Genomic DNA, 18,077 nt, shown 5'->3' on the forward strand with positions numbered 1-18,077 from the left:
AAATGGCATAATATTTTAGTGACTGCAATGATATTTTAATAATAGAGGCAGCACTTAACATGCTTCTATCTGTGGTGAAATTTCCTGGTTGATCAGGTGGTGCATGGTGGTAAGGATTGAGAATGAAGGAATTGGATCCTAGTCTTAGCCCTGACACTGATTCCATTGTATCACTCAGCAGAAAAAAAATCATACAACCTCTGTCTGCATCATATCCTCATCTGTAAAATGAACACTGAGGCTCACAAACAAGGGGCCTGGTACTTGTAAGCCCTGTAGGACATTTTCTCCACTTCTGGTGGATTAAGCCTGAGGCATTGCTCATAATCAATGATGGCTGAAGTTGGTTCTTTGTCAGAATTGAATGAATGGTGACTGATAATCTTGGGCCTGTTACTTAGTATCTTGGCATCTTCACTTTCCTTTCTTGTAAAGTTAAGGTAATAAAACCTATTTCAGTGTTGACGCTTAAAAGGCTGTGTGTGTATATATGTGTACATACATACATACACATATATACACACACACTTCAATTACTTTACCACTGTGCCATCAGAGCTCATCCTTATGTACATACTCATGTATATATGTATGCATGTATGTTAATGCTTGGCACTGGCTGTTAGGCTATTTTTATTCTTTTCTTATGTCAGTCACCAGGCAGAGTTTGTTCTTCAGGGCCAATAGAATAAATTTTCATCAGTGTACGGTTCTTGGAAGCTCTTGTGGCATAGTGCCTAAGGCATTTGACCCCTAACCAGAAGGCTGGTGGTTCAAACCCACCAGGCTACTCCTCGAAAGGAAGATTGGGCAATCTACTTGCATAGAGATACTGCCTTGGAGACCCAAGGAGGGGTCACTGTGAATCAAATCAGCTTGATGGCATTGAGTTTTTTTTTCTTTTGGAAGGGTTCTTGCAGTATCTCAAAAACTGGAACAGCAAGTTTGTACCATATTCCTTATCACCTTCCCAAAATGCTAGATCTTGTTTTTTTTTTTTCCTCCTTGCCTAACACTCTCATCTCATCTCCAGATTACTCTGCCTTTCCACTGATCCTCCTACTGCTGACTCTCTCAAGCTTTGCTTTTTTACTTTTTAGAAACCTAGAAACTGTGTCTAAACTTCTCACAAAATGATCTATCTCTGTGATATACCTGAATCCTTGTTTCCCCCAGTCAGTTAACAAATATACATACATGCACCTGCATCCAGTCGCTTTTTGGCAGTTTCTCCTGTAGAAAGAGGCCATTCTTTTACGTTCTGAATTACTTCTCACTTGTTGTTTGATTGTTGCTGTTGTTAGGTGCCATTGAGTCAATTCTGAGTCATGGCAACCTCATGTTACAGAGTAGAGCATAAGGCACTTGACTGTTAGCCAGAAGGCTGGTGGTTCAAACCCACAAGCCACTCCGTGGAAGGAAGGTTGGGCGATCTACTTCTGTAGCGATAGCGCCTCGGAAACCCAAGGAAGGGTCACTGATAGTCAGGTCCAACTTGATGGCAAATAACAGCAACAACAACAAAGGGTTTTCTTGACTATAATTTTTATGGAGGCAGATTACCGAGTCTTTGTCCTGTGTAGCCATTGGGTGGGTTCAAAATGCCAAGCTTTCAGTTCGCAGCTTAGTGCTTAGCTGTTGCCATCGAGTCTCCTTTTTATGGATAAGTGAAGACTATTCTGTATTTCAATTTTTATCCAGATACCTCATTTAATCCTCTTACCAGTTAAATAATTCTTCAGTTGATTCTGATTTTTTTCTAGGTAAATGTACATGAAATAATTATTTTACCTCTCCTTCCGTATTTTTAGGCCTTTTTTCTCCCCTTCTAATTGTGATAGGTAAGATCATGCTCAATAAGCTACACATATATGCCTTATTCCCATTCATTTTTTTTAATTTTACAAAAAAATTTGCTATACTAAATAAGGAGAACATTAATATAAAAGGTATGAATCATATTGATTGAATATAAGTTATCACTCGTCATAAGAAGTAATTATAAGAAGTACTTCCATTTTATGCACTAATAAGGAAAAAAAACACCTGCTGTTTATAAGACACATCAATTGTATGAGGCATTCCTATTTCAGAGATGTAAAAAATGTGAAAAAAAAAGAAACTTAAGATTGATGAAACATGGTATATATAATAGATGCCATATTAAATCTTAATAATTTCTGTTAAAATTTCCATTTACTCTTGCTTGCTTTATAGAAATGTCTCAGATTTTCTTTTCTCCCATTTCAGTGAGCTGTATCTAAATTTACTTTCTTCTTTATTGCAGGTATTGTATAAACTAAGAGGTACTTTTTTTCTTGGCTAGTTCTCCCCAAAGTCTTAATGCCTTTATGAATTTATAACTAAACCGTTTCTGACTCCACATCCCCTCTCTGACACAATGATGTAGTATCACTTCAGTATCTGAGTTGGAAAACATTTTGTGTAATCTTTTTTCAGGTAGGGCGAGTTTACTGGAGGCTTCTCAACTTTTATTTCCACACACAGAATTACATATTTGTTACACTAATTTTCTTGTGTACACCATAGTAGAGCCCTCTGATTTGCTTCTGTTTGTTTACCTTATACAGTTTTGAAGTTTGGTTTATTTTGCCTTGGCCTCTAATTTTTCTCCAGGGCTGAGTATCCTTTTCTCATCCCTTACGCTTCTCACCCCTATTACTTTACTTTGTCATCATCTCAAGAGGAATGACTTAGAAATCTAGTTTATTTTGAAACAGTACTTGTGTTGAATTGGTGGTGGAGTAGATATTTAGAAGTGAGTTAACATTATAATTGGACATACCTTAAGACTCTCTTAGTTGGAAGAACTTTATCCTTATCCTTGCTTTGAACAAAAGTGGTTCTGTATGTTCTTGAGAACTACCACTTAAGGTCGATGTCTAGTAATCTGGGAAACCTGGATTGTTTTATTTGAGAGGGAGGGTTCTAGGAAATCTAAAAAAATAAAAGGAATTGTAAAAATAGATCTGTACCAGTGATAACATTTTGAGGAATTTAACCTTTATGTAAATGATATAAAATAAAACCGTTATATTATTTTGTAAATCTTACATTTAGTTTCTAATTAATAGGATATCAAGGATGTGTACTGTTTGGCTCACCTTTATTCATAAACAGTACTGAAGATTAATTAAATTAGTTGAAATGATTATTGAATTATTGTATGACTAAGCTGTGCTTCATACCCTTGGAGTTCATGGATTATCTGGCCTCCCTTGTGATCTTGATTGTAAATTACGAGAATCCAGGAATATTTTGAAGTTCAAAACACAAAAAATTTGATCTTGAGGTCTTAGCCCTGGAAAGACATCATTTTTCAAGTGATATATTAAAATAATAACACTGCCCACAAGGTACCAGGAAATCCACTTTAAGAAGTAGTAAGTATAAATATAGATAAGATTGTTTTCATAGATAAAAAATTAAGATAAATTGTGGTTCTGCATATGTTGAAAATTGAAGAGTTAAAAATGTTTATATTTTGAACTCAAGAATAATTTATTTCAGTTATGATTTAAGTATTTTTTCAATGTGAAGATTATGTTTTGATAATAATAAATGTTACCTGGCATTTGTTCATATATATATGTTGTAGTTGTTGTTATGTGCCGTCGTATAAATAAAATATTTGTGCATATATGTGTATATAGGAATTATATTTTAGTGTATATGTGAGTAATGAAAAAAAATTTTTTATTGTAGTGCATGCAAGATATGGGAAATACTAAAGCAAGACTAATCTATGAAGCTAATCTTCCAGAGAATTTTCGAAGACCGCAGACAGATCAGTATCCTTTAAAGTTTGTTTATTGTGGGTTTCAAAAAGAAACCACCTCTTTTTTCTGTTCATATTGATCTTTTGGTTTTTAGGGAAATGTGCATTATACTTCTCTTCACTAAGGTTGGGCATTGATAGTGAATTCCAGCTTATAGAACTGAGTAAGGCAGAGTAGAACTACCCCACAGGATTTCCAACGCTGTAATCTTCGTAGACGCTGACTGCCACTTATTTCTTTTGTGGAGTGGCTGGTGGGTTTGAATTGTCCATCTTTAGGTTGATAGTCGAGCGCTTAACCACTGTGCCACCAGGGTTCCTTGTGCTTTGTATATAGTAGGTTTTTTAATAGGAATCTCATAAATATACTATCCACAAAATATACTATCCACATGTATTTTTTGTAATTATTACTGAGTGTGAAATTTTATGAGTAGTTCTTCTTGCTTGATCTTCAATTCTTGATTAGAGTGTGTGTGTTGTATGCTATTTTAGACTATTATTAGGGATTTGGTTTGTGAACATCCTAAGTACTAAAGTTTTTGTTACTAATTTTTTTTCATTTCTAAAGGGATCTTCTTTGATCATCCTTATGTAATAATATATGTAGCATTTTCACATGGTATACATATAAAAGGCAAATGGCACATTTAGTAATTGGAAGTGCTAAAGTAATACATGCTAGTATTTACTGCTGATAGTCCGTCTTTACCACAGACTGCATAGCTCCATTGCTTTATGACTCTCCTCCAATGAGTAGATGTAATATTTTCTCACAGATATTTTAGTCAGGATGTTTTCACATTTCTTAAAGATAAAATAATTTGATTCAGTTGATGTGAATTGATACCACCTAATAACAAGAACTCATATTGAAGTTTCAGCTATCTCACCAAAACTGTTGATAGTTGTTGTTGAGTTGACTCTAACTCATGGTTACCCTCTGTGTGGAAAGTGGAACTGCCCTGTAGGGTTTTCAAGGCTGTGAGCTTTCTGAAACAAATCACTAGATCTGTGTTCTGAGATGCTACTTGGTGGGTTTAAAGCACCAACCTCTCAGCTAGTAGGCAAGCATTTAACCATCTGTGTCATCTAAGATTATCTAGTTGGGTATAGGTATCTGTGACTCTGGAGGAGCCCTGGGTGGCACAGTGGTTAAAGTATTTGACCGTGAACCGAAAGGTCTGTGGTATGAACTCAGCAGCTGCTCTCTGGGAGAAAGATACGGCAGTCTGCTTCTGTAAAAATTACAGCCTTAAAAACCCTATGGGGTAGTTCTGATTTGTCCTATAAAGGTCATTGTAGTCAGAATTAACTCTGACAGTAGTGGGTCTTTTTTGGGTTATTTGTGCTTCCAGCAGAAGGTGTCATGTATGTTTTTGACAATATAATTAGTTTCTTAAAATCAATTCTATATTAGCTATTTATATACTTAAATAGTTGGTAAGGTCAAACATTAGAAAAATGAGTTCTTTTCTCACAGAGATTCATGCCATTTTATTTGTTTTCATATTTGGACAGGAACTTTTTAAGTTATAATGGAAACTTAGTACCTTATATTTGACTTTTTCTGCCTGTGCCCCCAACCCCTCCTACAAATTCAGCAATCTGACAGCCAAGGTTAATTTTGTTATAGAAAGATTCTACAGTGGGTGTGGGATGTACATTTTGGGTATAAGGAATTGAAAGTATGAACATAATAGGAAACAACATTTAAAAAGTTTGATGTGGTTTGAGTTTTGTGGAACAAGTGGCAGAGAAACTGAAAGCTGTTTTGGTCTGGATTGTGAAGGGTTTTCTCTGCCAGAAAGAACAGTTTTGCCTCATTTAATTGGTCCGGAGGGAAGCCATGAATGGTTTCGAAATAGGAGAAACACTAAAACTATTAACATATTCCGCACGGAAGATGAGTTGGAGTTAGGTAGAGATCCTGGCAACAGCGAGACCTAATGCAGCGTTGAAATGAACAGTGATAAAAATATAAGTTAGGTAGTAGTATTGAGAATGGACAGGAAGGAACTGGAAAGAAATTACTAAGGAAGAACAGTTGAACTAGGTGAAGATTGGCTTTGATTTTAAAGAAGAAACTAAGATGACTTCAGGTCTTCTAGTTTGGGTGACTATAAAACTTACTCACTAAGAGAAGGAATTCAGTAACAGAGGTTTAAGGGTTGGGACTGAAAGATAATGAGCCATGTTTTGTTACTTTGGAATGTTTAGGTGTTTGTTGGATGTATATGTCAAGATATTCATTTGGTAGCTGGAAACAAGAGTCTGAACCCCAGAAGAGAAAAGTAAATGTAGATTATAGACTTACTTAAGGAGCTCTGGTAGTGTAGTGCCTAAAACACTTGACTGCTAACCAGAAGGCTGGTGGTTCAAACCCACCAGCCATTCCTCCGAAGGAAGATGAGACAATCTACTTCTGTAGTGATACTGCCTCGGATACCCAAGGAGGGGTCGCTATGAGTCGGGTCCGACTTGACAGCACATAACAACAACAGACTTAGTTAGCATGCAAGGAATATAAAATGCTGGATGAGGTCACTGCAGGCTGTGGTCCTTTATTTTTTTTGTGTGTGGTCTTTCTGAGGATCTTGGGAATGCTGTAGTCCTCTTCCTCTGAAAAGTGAAAGCCTAGGGCAGAACCCTGGGAATAGACAATGGTGGAAGTACAGCCAAACAAATTAATGTCTTAGGTGGTTTTTACTGAGTATTTGAAATATGAGTTAATTTATTTCCCTACTTTCAGCTTCTCCCTAAAAGCCTTAGTTAACATTTATGACCCTTCAAGTTGAAGCATACCCCTTTTCAGGAAGGGTGGTATGAGTTTGGTTGATTTGGGTTTTTTTGGTGGTTGTTCTTGCTTGAGTATTACAAATTACTTGAGATTCTTGAAAGGTTTAATTGTGTCCTTTATGTGGTATCTTGGATGAAAGCAGTTTCTAAGTTATTTAATCTATCACCTTGATTCTGCTTTTTAAATAAGGCTCATAAGATATTTATGGAAAGACAGTATATAACTTCTGGGTATCTTCATCTATTGGCTCTTCTATGAAGAGTTCATTTTGTACATATTTTGTACATTTTGGTAAAAAATGGCATTTCTTAAGTATCTCATAGCAGTTTTATATCAAACCTTAGAGAAAGAAAGTGTTAATGGCATAGTGACTTACTGGTTGTGAGATATATAATATATATTTGTTGTTGTTGTTGTTATTTGCCATCGAGTTGGCCCCGACTCATAGTGACCCCTCCTTGGGTTTCTGAGGCAGTATCACTATGGAAGTAGGAATGCCCAGCCTTCCTTCCGAGGAGTGGCTGGTAGGTTTGAACCGCCAGCCTTCTGGTTAACAGTCAAGTGCCTTAGGCACTATGCTACCAGAGCTCCTATATATATATATATATAATTTTTCCACCCTAAATTTTATTTATTTTGTTGTTGTTGCTGAGAATATACATAGCAAAATACATATCAATTCTGCAGTTTCTACATGTGCAGTTTAATTATATTGATTATATTCTTCAAGTTGTGCAACTGTTCTCATCTTCCTTTTCTGAGTTTTTCCTCCCTCGTTAACATAAACTCATTGCCCCCTTAAAGTCAGATCTAAACACCCTCCCTTTATATTAGCTTCTATTGTGGTGAAAATGTACACATGGTTCTGGTATTTTTGCTGATCAGCTTTAAAATACTTGTTTTTTAATCTACAAATCCCAATACAGATAGATTTTGTTAGTGAAAATCTATCTGTTGTGCATTATCAACAACAAATCCTTGAACTTTGATGCAGTGAAGATACAGTGTGGAAAACAACAGCTGAAATACCTTTATTGCTCAATAAGGGTTTGCTGTGTTCCACACACTGAGCTTGGCATTTTATGTATGTTATCTATTTTTTAATGCATTATCTTTTTTAATTCTCAATATGATCTAATTAGATAGAGCATGTTATTTTCTCTTATTACAAAGAGAGAAACTGTTAAGAAACTTTCCAAAGCCACCAGAATTCCCTCCTATGTAAGAATCAAAACCAAACAAATTCATTGCTCTCAAGTTGAGACCGATTTTTGGTAACCCCATTTATTACAGAGTAGAACTGAGGTTCACTGAGTTTCCTTGGCTATAATCTTTACAGAAGCAGATATCCAGGCCTTTATTCTGGTGCACTGTGGAGTTAGTTTGGACCACCAACTTTCTGTTAGTAGTCAAAGGCAAACACTTTGCATTGCCCAGGAATATTATATCAGGACACTGAAATATTATTTAAAGGTAATAAAATCAAACTCACCACCGTTGAGTCAATTCTGACTCATAGTAACCTCAATTGGGTTTCCGAGATGGTAAATCTTTACAGAAGTAGATTGCGCAGTCTTTCTTCCGTGGAGTGGCTAATGTAAACCACCAAACACTTGAATGCCTTAGGAACTACACCACCAGAGTCTGAGTAAAATCGGTGTTGTCACATTTTAATTTTGGTGGTCCTTAAAAATAGATTTATAGTTTGAGACTCTTTGCAACTAGATCGTAAGTGAAGAGTTTAACTTTTCAGTACTTGGTTTAATTCATGTTAGGCTTTTGCATTATGGGTGTGTTTGTTATTGTTACCTGAAGCAAGTTTATTTTATTTCTCAACCTAAATATTTTTACTTCTTCCAGAGCATTAAAAAATTATGGTCATATTTATATGAGGTCTTGGCTTCTTACTGTTCATTAAAAACTTAATAGCTGTCAGTAACTACTTAAATAGAACTTTCTTTTTTTAAAAAATTTGATGTATAGGATTACTAACAATGATTATAAAATGACATCTCTTGAACCATGAGACTAACCCCTATATCTAATGTTGTTGTTGTTATGTGCTGTTGAGTTGGACCCGACTCATAAGCGACCCTTCCTTCTGAGGTTTCTGAGGCACTATCACTATGGAAGTAGATTGCCCCATCTTCCTTCCGAGGAGTGGCTGGTGGGTTTGAACCTCCAGCCTTCTGGTTAGCAGTCAAATGCCTTAGGCATAGTGCCACCAGAGCTCCTCCTTGATGATACATAATCATACATTTTTTTTAAACCTAAAATCGATATAGTAATAATAGCATTTATTTTTATTATTTCTTCTTTTAATTATAAAACGCTGTGATTTGGAGGTCTATAAAGGAGCCGTTCGTGGTGCAGTGGTTAAGCGCTTGGCTGTTAAACAAAAGGTTGGTGATTTGAACCCATCAGCCACTCTACAGGAGATAGATGTGACAACATGCGTCTGTAAAGACATAGCTTTGGAAATCTAGTGGGGCAGTTCTGCTCTTTCCTATAAGATCACTAATCGACTTTGATGGTAGTGTTTTTTTGTTTTATAAAGGATCCTAACAAGAAACCAGTCTCCTTTCTTGTTTCTTGTTATCATTCTAGCTCAGTGCTTTTTGAAAACCTAACATTTCAGTACTCTAAAAGATTTAAATATAGCTGTCTCATCCCTAGAGGCAAGTGGAACCAAACTGAGTTAAATTCACATAATATGGGACCTCACTGCATTCTTAACAAGATTTGTCACTTTTTAAAAGCTTTACAATTTACAAAAGTTAGGCAAAAGCTGCTGTGAAAGTGTAATTTCTCATGTGGGATGTGGTTAATTATAGGCTGCATGTTCAAGTGCATGACAAATGATAAAGCTTTACATTAAGCTTTTCATTACTAGGATATTTCATCTATCTAAAAATTTTAATTACTTCAGTTCCATGAGATCTATTGTGCACCAAAGCTAATCAGTACTTCTCCTTTGAGGTTATTTGAGCTTTTCAAAGCTTTATTGCTGTCAGTAGTATGTGCCTGGAACTAGATTTTTTTCTTTGGGGGTAGGTTTTAATTTAATTGTCTCTCCAATGGTATCTTTAAATAAATAAATAAATCTTAGATACAAATATATGTTAAAGAGATAATACACGTAATAATGTTAAAATTTTTCTGGGCTTGTGTAGTACCGTTTGCTGGCTTTGGGGATGAGGAGATTAGGAGTACCGTAACAAATGTTTTGTGAACTATAGGTGTGGAGAAGATTCTGGGATATTTTGTTCATTTTATTTACTAAATCTCAGATTAACAATTTAAACTTGAATTGCCATAAGTATATGCCTTCCTCGATTTCTTGAAAACTTTATTGTTATAGTTCTTTTTTTGTTGTTGTTGTATCATTGCATTACATGTCTCAAATGACACCTGGAGACTAAAAAATGAAGGTAAGTATTTCTTCATTCTAAATTTGTTCTTTTGTTGTTGCTTCTCATTTACTCATCTATTTAAACTTGGTGATATGCAAGCCATCTTAGTAGTCTTTTACTGCAATAGTTCCTAACTATTGCTCCCCCTACTTGGGGCTCTATGTATAAAAACATTTGACTATCAAAATACATTTATTAACATTAAGACCTAGAAGTTAAATCTCCAGTGATTGTTTTGTCTAAGGAGGGGTATCTACTCCAGGTAAATTTTCAACTCATTCCTGTCTTTTGTTGGGCTGGAATCCACAGGTGTGGGTTCAATTCCAGACCTGAAGGGCAGCTAGGGGCCATAGTCTCAGTGGTTCCATCAGGCTCTATTGGACCAGCAAACCTGCCCCCCCCTTTTTTTCTCCAAATGATTTTGAGTTTTGTTCCACATTGTTCTCCCTCTCTATCAAGGATCTCCTACATAGATCCCCTTCCAAATGGATGACATTGGTAGCTGGGCACCATCTAGTTCTTCTGGTCTCATAGTCATATAGGCTGTAGATTGGATGGTGAACCAGTTGCTAGGACTAATTGTTTCCATGAATTTTTGGTTTTCTTCATTTTTCTTTGCGCTGGATGAGGAGAGACCCATCGTTGCATCTAGATGGCAGCTTGCTAGCTTTTAAGATCCCAGTCGCTATTCGTCAAAGTAGGAGGTGGAACAATGTTTTGTATAGTATGTTACGTAAGCATATTTATTACCTTGGGCTAATTGCTTAATCTTTCCAAATTTCCGATTTTTCATCTATGATGTGGAAAGCATAATATGTAAGATGGAGTGGGATTGAAATTTGTGGCTAGTTACTTTTGCTTCTAGAATTAGCTCAGGTGGTTTTTGTTGAATGGGCAAACTTCCTGAAAGGTAGACTTCCTTTGCCTGAAAGAAAAGTAAGTTGTAGAAATAGTGTGAGAGAAAGTGTAGATTTGGGAGTGGGAAAATTAGAGTACCAGCTTTATGGAATGGAGTGTGTAAAGGTAAACATATATGTCAATGAACTCAAGCTTTTCCTTAAGTTATCTGTTTTCAGAGCGGTGGAATTTTTCATCAGAGATAAATATGAAAAGAAGAAATTCTACGATAAAAATGCTATAGCTATCACAAATGTAAGTAAAACCTGAATCTCTCTCACCAGTTGATATTTGTTGTTTATATCTCAAACTTTAAATATACAGTACAGCTCAATCATTGAATATAAAAATATACTAGTTACATGTTTAAAATTTTGAAATTTTTTGTCACATAATTTTAATGAGCTCTTGGCAAAGCAGAACTTAGATTCAGAAAAGAGCATATTATAAAAATAAGTCTAATTTAAATTTCTTAACATTTCATCAATTTTATGGTGTTTGGGAAAAAATAAAGTCATTCACTAATAGAAGGAAAAAAAAAAGAAAGTTAATTTGAAGATACTAGAAATGTGTGACGAAGAAGAAAGATAAATTTACCTTTCCCTAAGAGCTTTGGTGGATTATTTTAAAGGAGTTTAATTTTATTTACAGAACTACTTTCCAGATGTGAAACCAGTAGCCAAAAGTATATTAAAACATGGCAGTTCATTTGGTTATTATCAAGCATTTTGGTACTCCTAATACTTCAGAACTCACTATAGTGATCACATGTGTTTATTTTGAGTTCTTTTTCTGATTACAATTTCTCATCTCAGTTAATTATAGTTTAAAGGCTAATTTTCTTTATTGTTGAAGTAGCCTTTTGGCCTTTGATTCCTAGATCAATAAGCAAGCACTAAGGCAATTAATCTTGTGGTTAAGTCATTTGTCAAACCATTTAGAGAGAATAGTTTCATATCATTTGGTGTGGAAATGAGTTTTCCTTTCAGGATATAAGGGATAACATACTGGAAAATTCAGTCAGATCTTAACAAACAGGATATTTTAATACATTTTCTTGAAGAAAAAAAAAAAAAACTTAAAAATTAAAAAACATTAGTGTATGTTCTGGAGCAAGGATATCCCTTTGTATAGAATTTGAACTACATTTACAATGGAAATAGACGAGAATGGTATTTACAGTGCCTACAAAATTAAGGGCAATTTTAACATCATAGGCAAAAGAGACTAACTTTAAAGCATGCGGTATATTTTAAGAAATTGTTTTCATAGATTTTGTAAAACATACTGCTTTACAGCAAGAACTCTTTAAAAATATCTAAAATTTTTATTGCTTTTGTTAAATTTGTAAACTGTATTTTTATTTACCCTTGTTTTCTTTTTAGCAACAATTTGGAAATAATTTTTAAGTAGCAGTATTAAAGAACAGTTTACCTTTCAGTGATTGTTGTTATGGAATTATTGTTTGTTTTCTGTGATGTTGTAGGATTAATTTCTAAGGGAATTTTTAGGAGCGAGGTATTAGAATAAAACGTTTTTGGATTAGGTGTTGTGATATCTATAACTAATTTTCAAATAATTCAGTCAAACTTAATACATGCATGCATATATGTGTGTGTGTGTGTAAAACAAATACAGTATGGTATAATATTAATGGGAGCTCTGATGGCGTAGTGCCTAAGGTATTTGACTTCTAATCAGAAGGCTGGTGGTTCAAACTCACCAGCCACTCCTCGGAAGGAAGACTGGGGAATCTAATTCTGTAGCGATACCGCCTCGGAAATCCAAGGAGGGGTCACTGTGAGTTGGATTCAGCTGGATGGCAGTGAGTTTGGTTTTGGTTGGTTTATAATGTTAACATTTGATGAATATTGGAGAAGCATGTAAGTGTAGTCTTTCTAAAATTTTTTGCTTTTGGTATGTTTGAAAATAAAAGTTTCAAAATAAGTTGTACACTTGAGTTTATGCTATTAATGAAATGAAAATTTAGAGAAAGATCACTGTTCTGTCAGAAAAATCACATTTAACTTGAGGGAAAATATATCGTATCTCTTAATTTATAAGCAAAATAATGATTATTTTCTAAGAAGTTTAAAATATTTTTTTCATTCGTAGTAATCAATGTGTAAAGAAATTATCTTGCTTATTAAGAATTACATTACATATTTATGTAAAGTGTTTCATCTTCAGAATAGATTAAAATTCAGTCTGATTCTAGATCAGTAATTTGTTATGGTCACATTGTCCTAAAATACCAAAACAAAGAGAACATGGCACTTGTTTTCAAAGAATTTTATTTTTTTAGTGGGAATAAGACCAGGTTAAAAGAAGAAACATCGCATGAGGCAAAGTACATGTTACATTTAACAGGGTATAAACTAAGTGCTAGTGGGATATCTAAGAAGGGACAGTTTGAACACTAGGTTTACTTTGATAAAATAAAGAAATTGGCTTGGCTGTTATCCCTACTGTATTAAATGGTTCTAAATGCCTTTTGTAGTTTTTGTGTTTGAGTTTTATAGTTTGTCTCCGTGTTTTAATTTTTGTTTTTTTGGTGCTGTTAGTATGTGTTACTGCTCTTAATTTATTTCCTTATTTTTAACAAGATTGTTGCAGTAAGGACCTGAAGTTAACACTATTGCTCTGTATAAAGTTTTGTGACCTTTTTTTTTTTTAAAGGAAAAAAAAAAAAAAACCCACTGATAGTGCCTAAGGCATTTGCCTATTAACCAGAAGGTTGGTGGTGGTCAAACTCACCAACCCTTCCTCAGAAGGAAGATGGGGCAATCTACTTCTGTAAAGATTTGCCGCCTCAGAAACCCACAGGGGGTCGTTATGAGTCGGAATCCACTTGACAGGTTTTTTTTTTTTTAATATGTAACATAAACATTTCAAAATAATTATTGTTACAAAATATGAAAAAATAAATCACAGTAAAGCAGTGGCAGAGGTTTGCCATTGTTTTCAAAATATAGCAAGCCCTACGTAAAGGTAGTGGTTCCAACCCACCAGCTGTTCCTTGGGAGAAAGATGAGGCAGTCAGCTTCTGGAAAGATCTACAACCTTGGAAACCTTATGGGGCAGTTCTACTCTGCTGTAATGGTCAGTCTCATTAGTCAATACTGACTTGATGGCAGTGGGTTTCGGTTTTTTGTTTGTTTGTTTGAATCCATCATGTAGAACATGAAAGTAGTTTGTATGGTACTTCCTTTATTCCTAGCAATTTATTTGTCATTGTGCGGAATATGGCCTGAGTAAGTTATTAATCATTTGTGTCTGGTTGTATAAACATATACTTTTCAAAAGGTAGGTATGGGGTGGGGAATGGGTTACATGTCCCAGTTTTATGGAAGGTGCTCGCACAACAGACCATTTGGTTTTCGGTGCTGTAACACTGTGAGTATGAATTAAGGGAGGAGGCTTAAAGGGGAAGAACAAAGCTCAGATAAAAGCTAAAACAAATAAAAACGAAATTACATTCCAGGTAGAAATGTTTTTGTAGTAGAAAGAAATTTGGTGATTTCTCTTTAAAAAGAAAAAAAGATGTTTTGTTCTTTTGCATTTTCTAGAGTAACATTCATATCAGCCTTGATACTTCTTTTTCTCCCACCTGATACCTTTGCTGGTATCTCATTTTTAAAGTAAGTATGACATGAAAGTTCCCTTAAATTGCTCCATCATTTATTTGTTTACTTAGGCATACAACAAACAAACATTGTTAATGGTAATGCTATGTACAACTAACTGTATTCTAAAGTAGAATGTGATAGTGCTGTTGGAACACAGGATTTAGGTTGGAGTAGTTAATCTCCACTGGGAAAATTCTTAAAGGAGATGCATCTGAGATGATCTTTAAAAGAAAAGTAGAAACTCAGCAAAGAGGAAATGGGCTAAGTGTTGGTAATGCGGGAGAGACAGTGCACGTTGAATGAACGTTTTCTCTCATCTGTGCTAAAGTGAGAAGAGGAGGAAGGAGAGTTGAGGTGCATTCTTTGGTGTTTGGGGGATTGGGGAGTAGGCCACAAGGCTGTTCTGTCTAGTGAGTGTGAAAGAGGGCTAGCAGGGGTCAGCAGATGAGGAGGGAGAGAATACATGTATAAGGAGATAAGTCTTGAAAGGCAAATACGAATTAAATGGAGGATTTGAATACCAGACTGCTGAGCATTTATTTTGTACTTATTTGAGTAAGAGGATGGTTATTCTGTTAGTTTTCTTTTGCAGTTTAACAAATACTACAAATTTAGTGAGTTAAAATAACCGAGTTACCATTTCATATAGTTTCTATGGATTAACAATCTGCTCAGGATGTCACTAGGCTGAAATGGAGTCATATCTCATTAGAGTCTTCTAGGCTTATAGGTTGTTGACAGGATGCATTTCTTTGTGGTTGTGTGACTGAGGTCCTCAGTTCTCAGTAGCTTTGGATGGGTGGGTACCATTTTCAGTTCCTAGAGGCTACTCGCAGGTTCTTCCCACACAGCCCTTCCCTCTCACAACATGGGAATTTACTTCTTCAAGGCCCACAGGAAAATTTCTCTCATACTTTGAATCTCTTGTTTCAAGAAGGGTCCAGCCTCTCTTAGACACTCATCTGATTAGGCCAGGCCCACCCAGGATAATCCCTTTTTTTATTATTAATCCTTCCACAATTGATTTAAGATCTCATAATTACAGCTATAAAATTCCTTCACCTTTGTGATACAGCAGCTTAGGGAGTAGAATCCATCACATTCATAGCCCTGCCACCACTCAAGGAGAAGGCATTATAAAGCAAGTGTACACAAGTAGTAGGAAGGTGAGACTCTTGATGGTCATCTTAGAATTCTGCATACCACAGTGGTATAGAATGAGTGTGCCCTCCTTGCCTATTGTTTAATTCTGTGAGGTTTGAGGAAATTTGAGAAGCTTTTGACTACAGGAATCTTTCTGTATCCCACCTCCTCATTATTCAATAGTGAATCACAATTGGAAGCACAGTGATAAAGTGAGTTTCTGGGAGCTTTAGCAGGTCTTGAGTAGATAGGCTTAACTGCAATGTTATTTGCTCTTTTTCTGCGTTGGCTCCCCTTGCTGACCCTCTACTTTCATGTATTTCCATTTTCACATTATTTGCCATCATAATGATCAAAAGTAAAAAGAAAATCTGCTATAACAGTAAAATATAGCTAATTCTAATACATACTTAACCATGACTCCTTCATTTCCTCAGTTCTGTCTTGGCAGAACAGCTAATAGTTTTTGGTAGTTGGTGACTTGAAAGTGATTACTTACTTGTTCTTATTCCAATTTACCTTTTTCAAAATTAACTTTATTGAGAGATAATTCATGTACCGTACAATTCACCCACGTAAAGTAGCCAATGCAATGGTTTTTGTTATAAGCACAGATTTCTATCCATTTAAATTTTATGGCTTAGTGTATAGTCATGTCTAGAGAATGTTCCATGTGCACTTGAGAAGAATATGTGTGTATTTTGTTGTTTGTTGGAATGTTCTGTGGAGATCTGTTATATTCCGGTTAATCTCATATGTTTTTTGGCTCCTTTGCTGCTCCTCGTCTCTCAGAGTTAAACCCTTGAACTCAGTTTGAGTGCGTACTTGAGTTGGTAGTACACAAATAATTTAATTATACAGTCTCAATTTCACATGAAATTATTTTTTTGATCAGTTACCATATAATTGAGTATTATATAGATGTTTTCAAAAGAGGAACATTTTCATGTATTTTGTTATATGTACTAAAAACTAATAGTATAATGACAAAATAAATTATTTCAACTTAGAAATTTTGTAGATGTAATATTTCTGTATTACAATAAAAATGAGGTAGTACTAGAAATTTTATTAAGCTTTGTTTGTAATGAGCTGATAATTTTATGATTAGTTATTTAAGATACTTGAGCAGTGATTTCAAACCATTTTCGTTCCACTGCAATGCATTTTAGATGTCCTTCAAGAAGGAATGAGAAACTTAAGTGGGTGGGTAGGTGATAAGTTAGGATGAGTATAAATAGCATAGTTTCTGGTTGGTTTTCTTTGTTGCTTTTCGGGGTTACAAATTCAGTTTCCCCTTTTGTAGAGTAGAGATGATCATAGTGTCTGCATTTCATAATGCTGTTATAAGAATTGAGTAAGATAAGGCATTCTTAGTAGGATGCCTAGTATATAATAAAACAAAAAATAATCAAACCCACTGCTATCTAGTTGATTCTGACTTATAGTGGCCTTGTGTTGCAGAGTTGAGCTGCCCCACAGGCTTTCCAAGACTCCAAATCTCTATGGAAGCAGACTGCTACATCTTTCTCCCATGGAGTGGCTGGTGGGTTTGAACCATTGGCCTTTTGGTTAGCAGCCAAGTGCTTAACCACTGCACTGCCAGTGCTCCTGTGATTACTTGGTTAAGTTATCAATGTCTTTTAACCTTCCTAATGATGAGTTGTATTGATGGTGTCTTGTGTGTGATTTATTTAATGTTAATTATGTTTTCAGCTTTTGTTTCCCAGACATGATGTGGAATGTAAATGACATTAGAAATCATACTTTAAAAATGACTTTTAAATTCTGTAAAACTTGAGCTTCCTGCTATATTGAAAGCTCAAGGGATAGTGTTTGCCTCCTCTTGACCACATTGGTGAGGAAAGGCATATTGCCCTAGAGTTCTAGAGATGCTGTGTTAGATTGGGTTCTCTAGAGAAACACAAAAACCAGCAAAGTGTATATATATATTTATAGAGAGAGAGAGAAAAATATATCTTAGGAAAATAGCTCACAAGTGTATAGAAGACGACAAGTCCAAGTCTCTGGAGGAAAATGGGCTGGCGACAGCCTTAGCTTCTGTAAGTGCAGGGGGCCAAGAGGTTCAAGGCTATCAGGCAGTGCACTAGTTGTTGACTCCAACAAAAGACGAATCCAAGATCTCCAGGCCGAGCGGTGGGCTGCTCACTCACGGAAGTCTGTAGTCCACACACTAGGGTTCCAATCCCTCAAAGAATGTGGCTCTTCCCAGGATATCCCTGGATATCTTGGAAGCAGGCCACACCACTAGGGAAACTCCCCTTGGGCAGACTGGCCACTTAGAACACAGTCATCTGATCCCATCATGGGAACAACCAAACAGAACTGGGGTCCAGCCAAGTTGACACACAGCTCCAACTATCACAGTCCACCCC

At 35.6% G+C, this 18,077-nt stretch overlaps 1 protein-coding gene across 1 annotated transcript in view; it reads left to right on the plus strand.

Annotated features, from left to right (window-relative positions):
* Window positions 1–18,077, plus strand: part of SMAP1 (small ArfGAP 1) — a 256,252-nt gene that overhangs the window by 139,802 nt on the left and 98,373 nt on the right. Inside the window, exons 3-4 of the mRNA XM_007945185.2 lie at window positions 3,727–3,812; window positions 11,089–11,164. Coding sequence (XP_007943376.1) covers window positions 3,727–3,812; window positions 11,089–11,164 — 162 coding nt within the window. The remainder of the gene's footprint in view (window positions 1–3,726; window positions 3,813–11,088; window positions 11,165–18,077) is intronic.

This window comes from Orycteropus afer, unplaced genomic scaffold, assembly GCF_000298275.1.
Source record: "Orycteropus afer afer isolate SDZICR_OR568_19922 unplaced genomic scaffold, OryAfe1.0 scaffold00133, whole genome shotgun sequence".
Taxonomy (NCBI): domain Eukaryota; kingdom Metazoa; phylum Chordata; class Mammalia; order Tubulidentata; family Orycteropodidae; genus Orycteropus; species Orycteropus afer.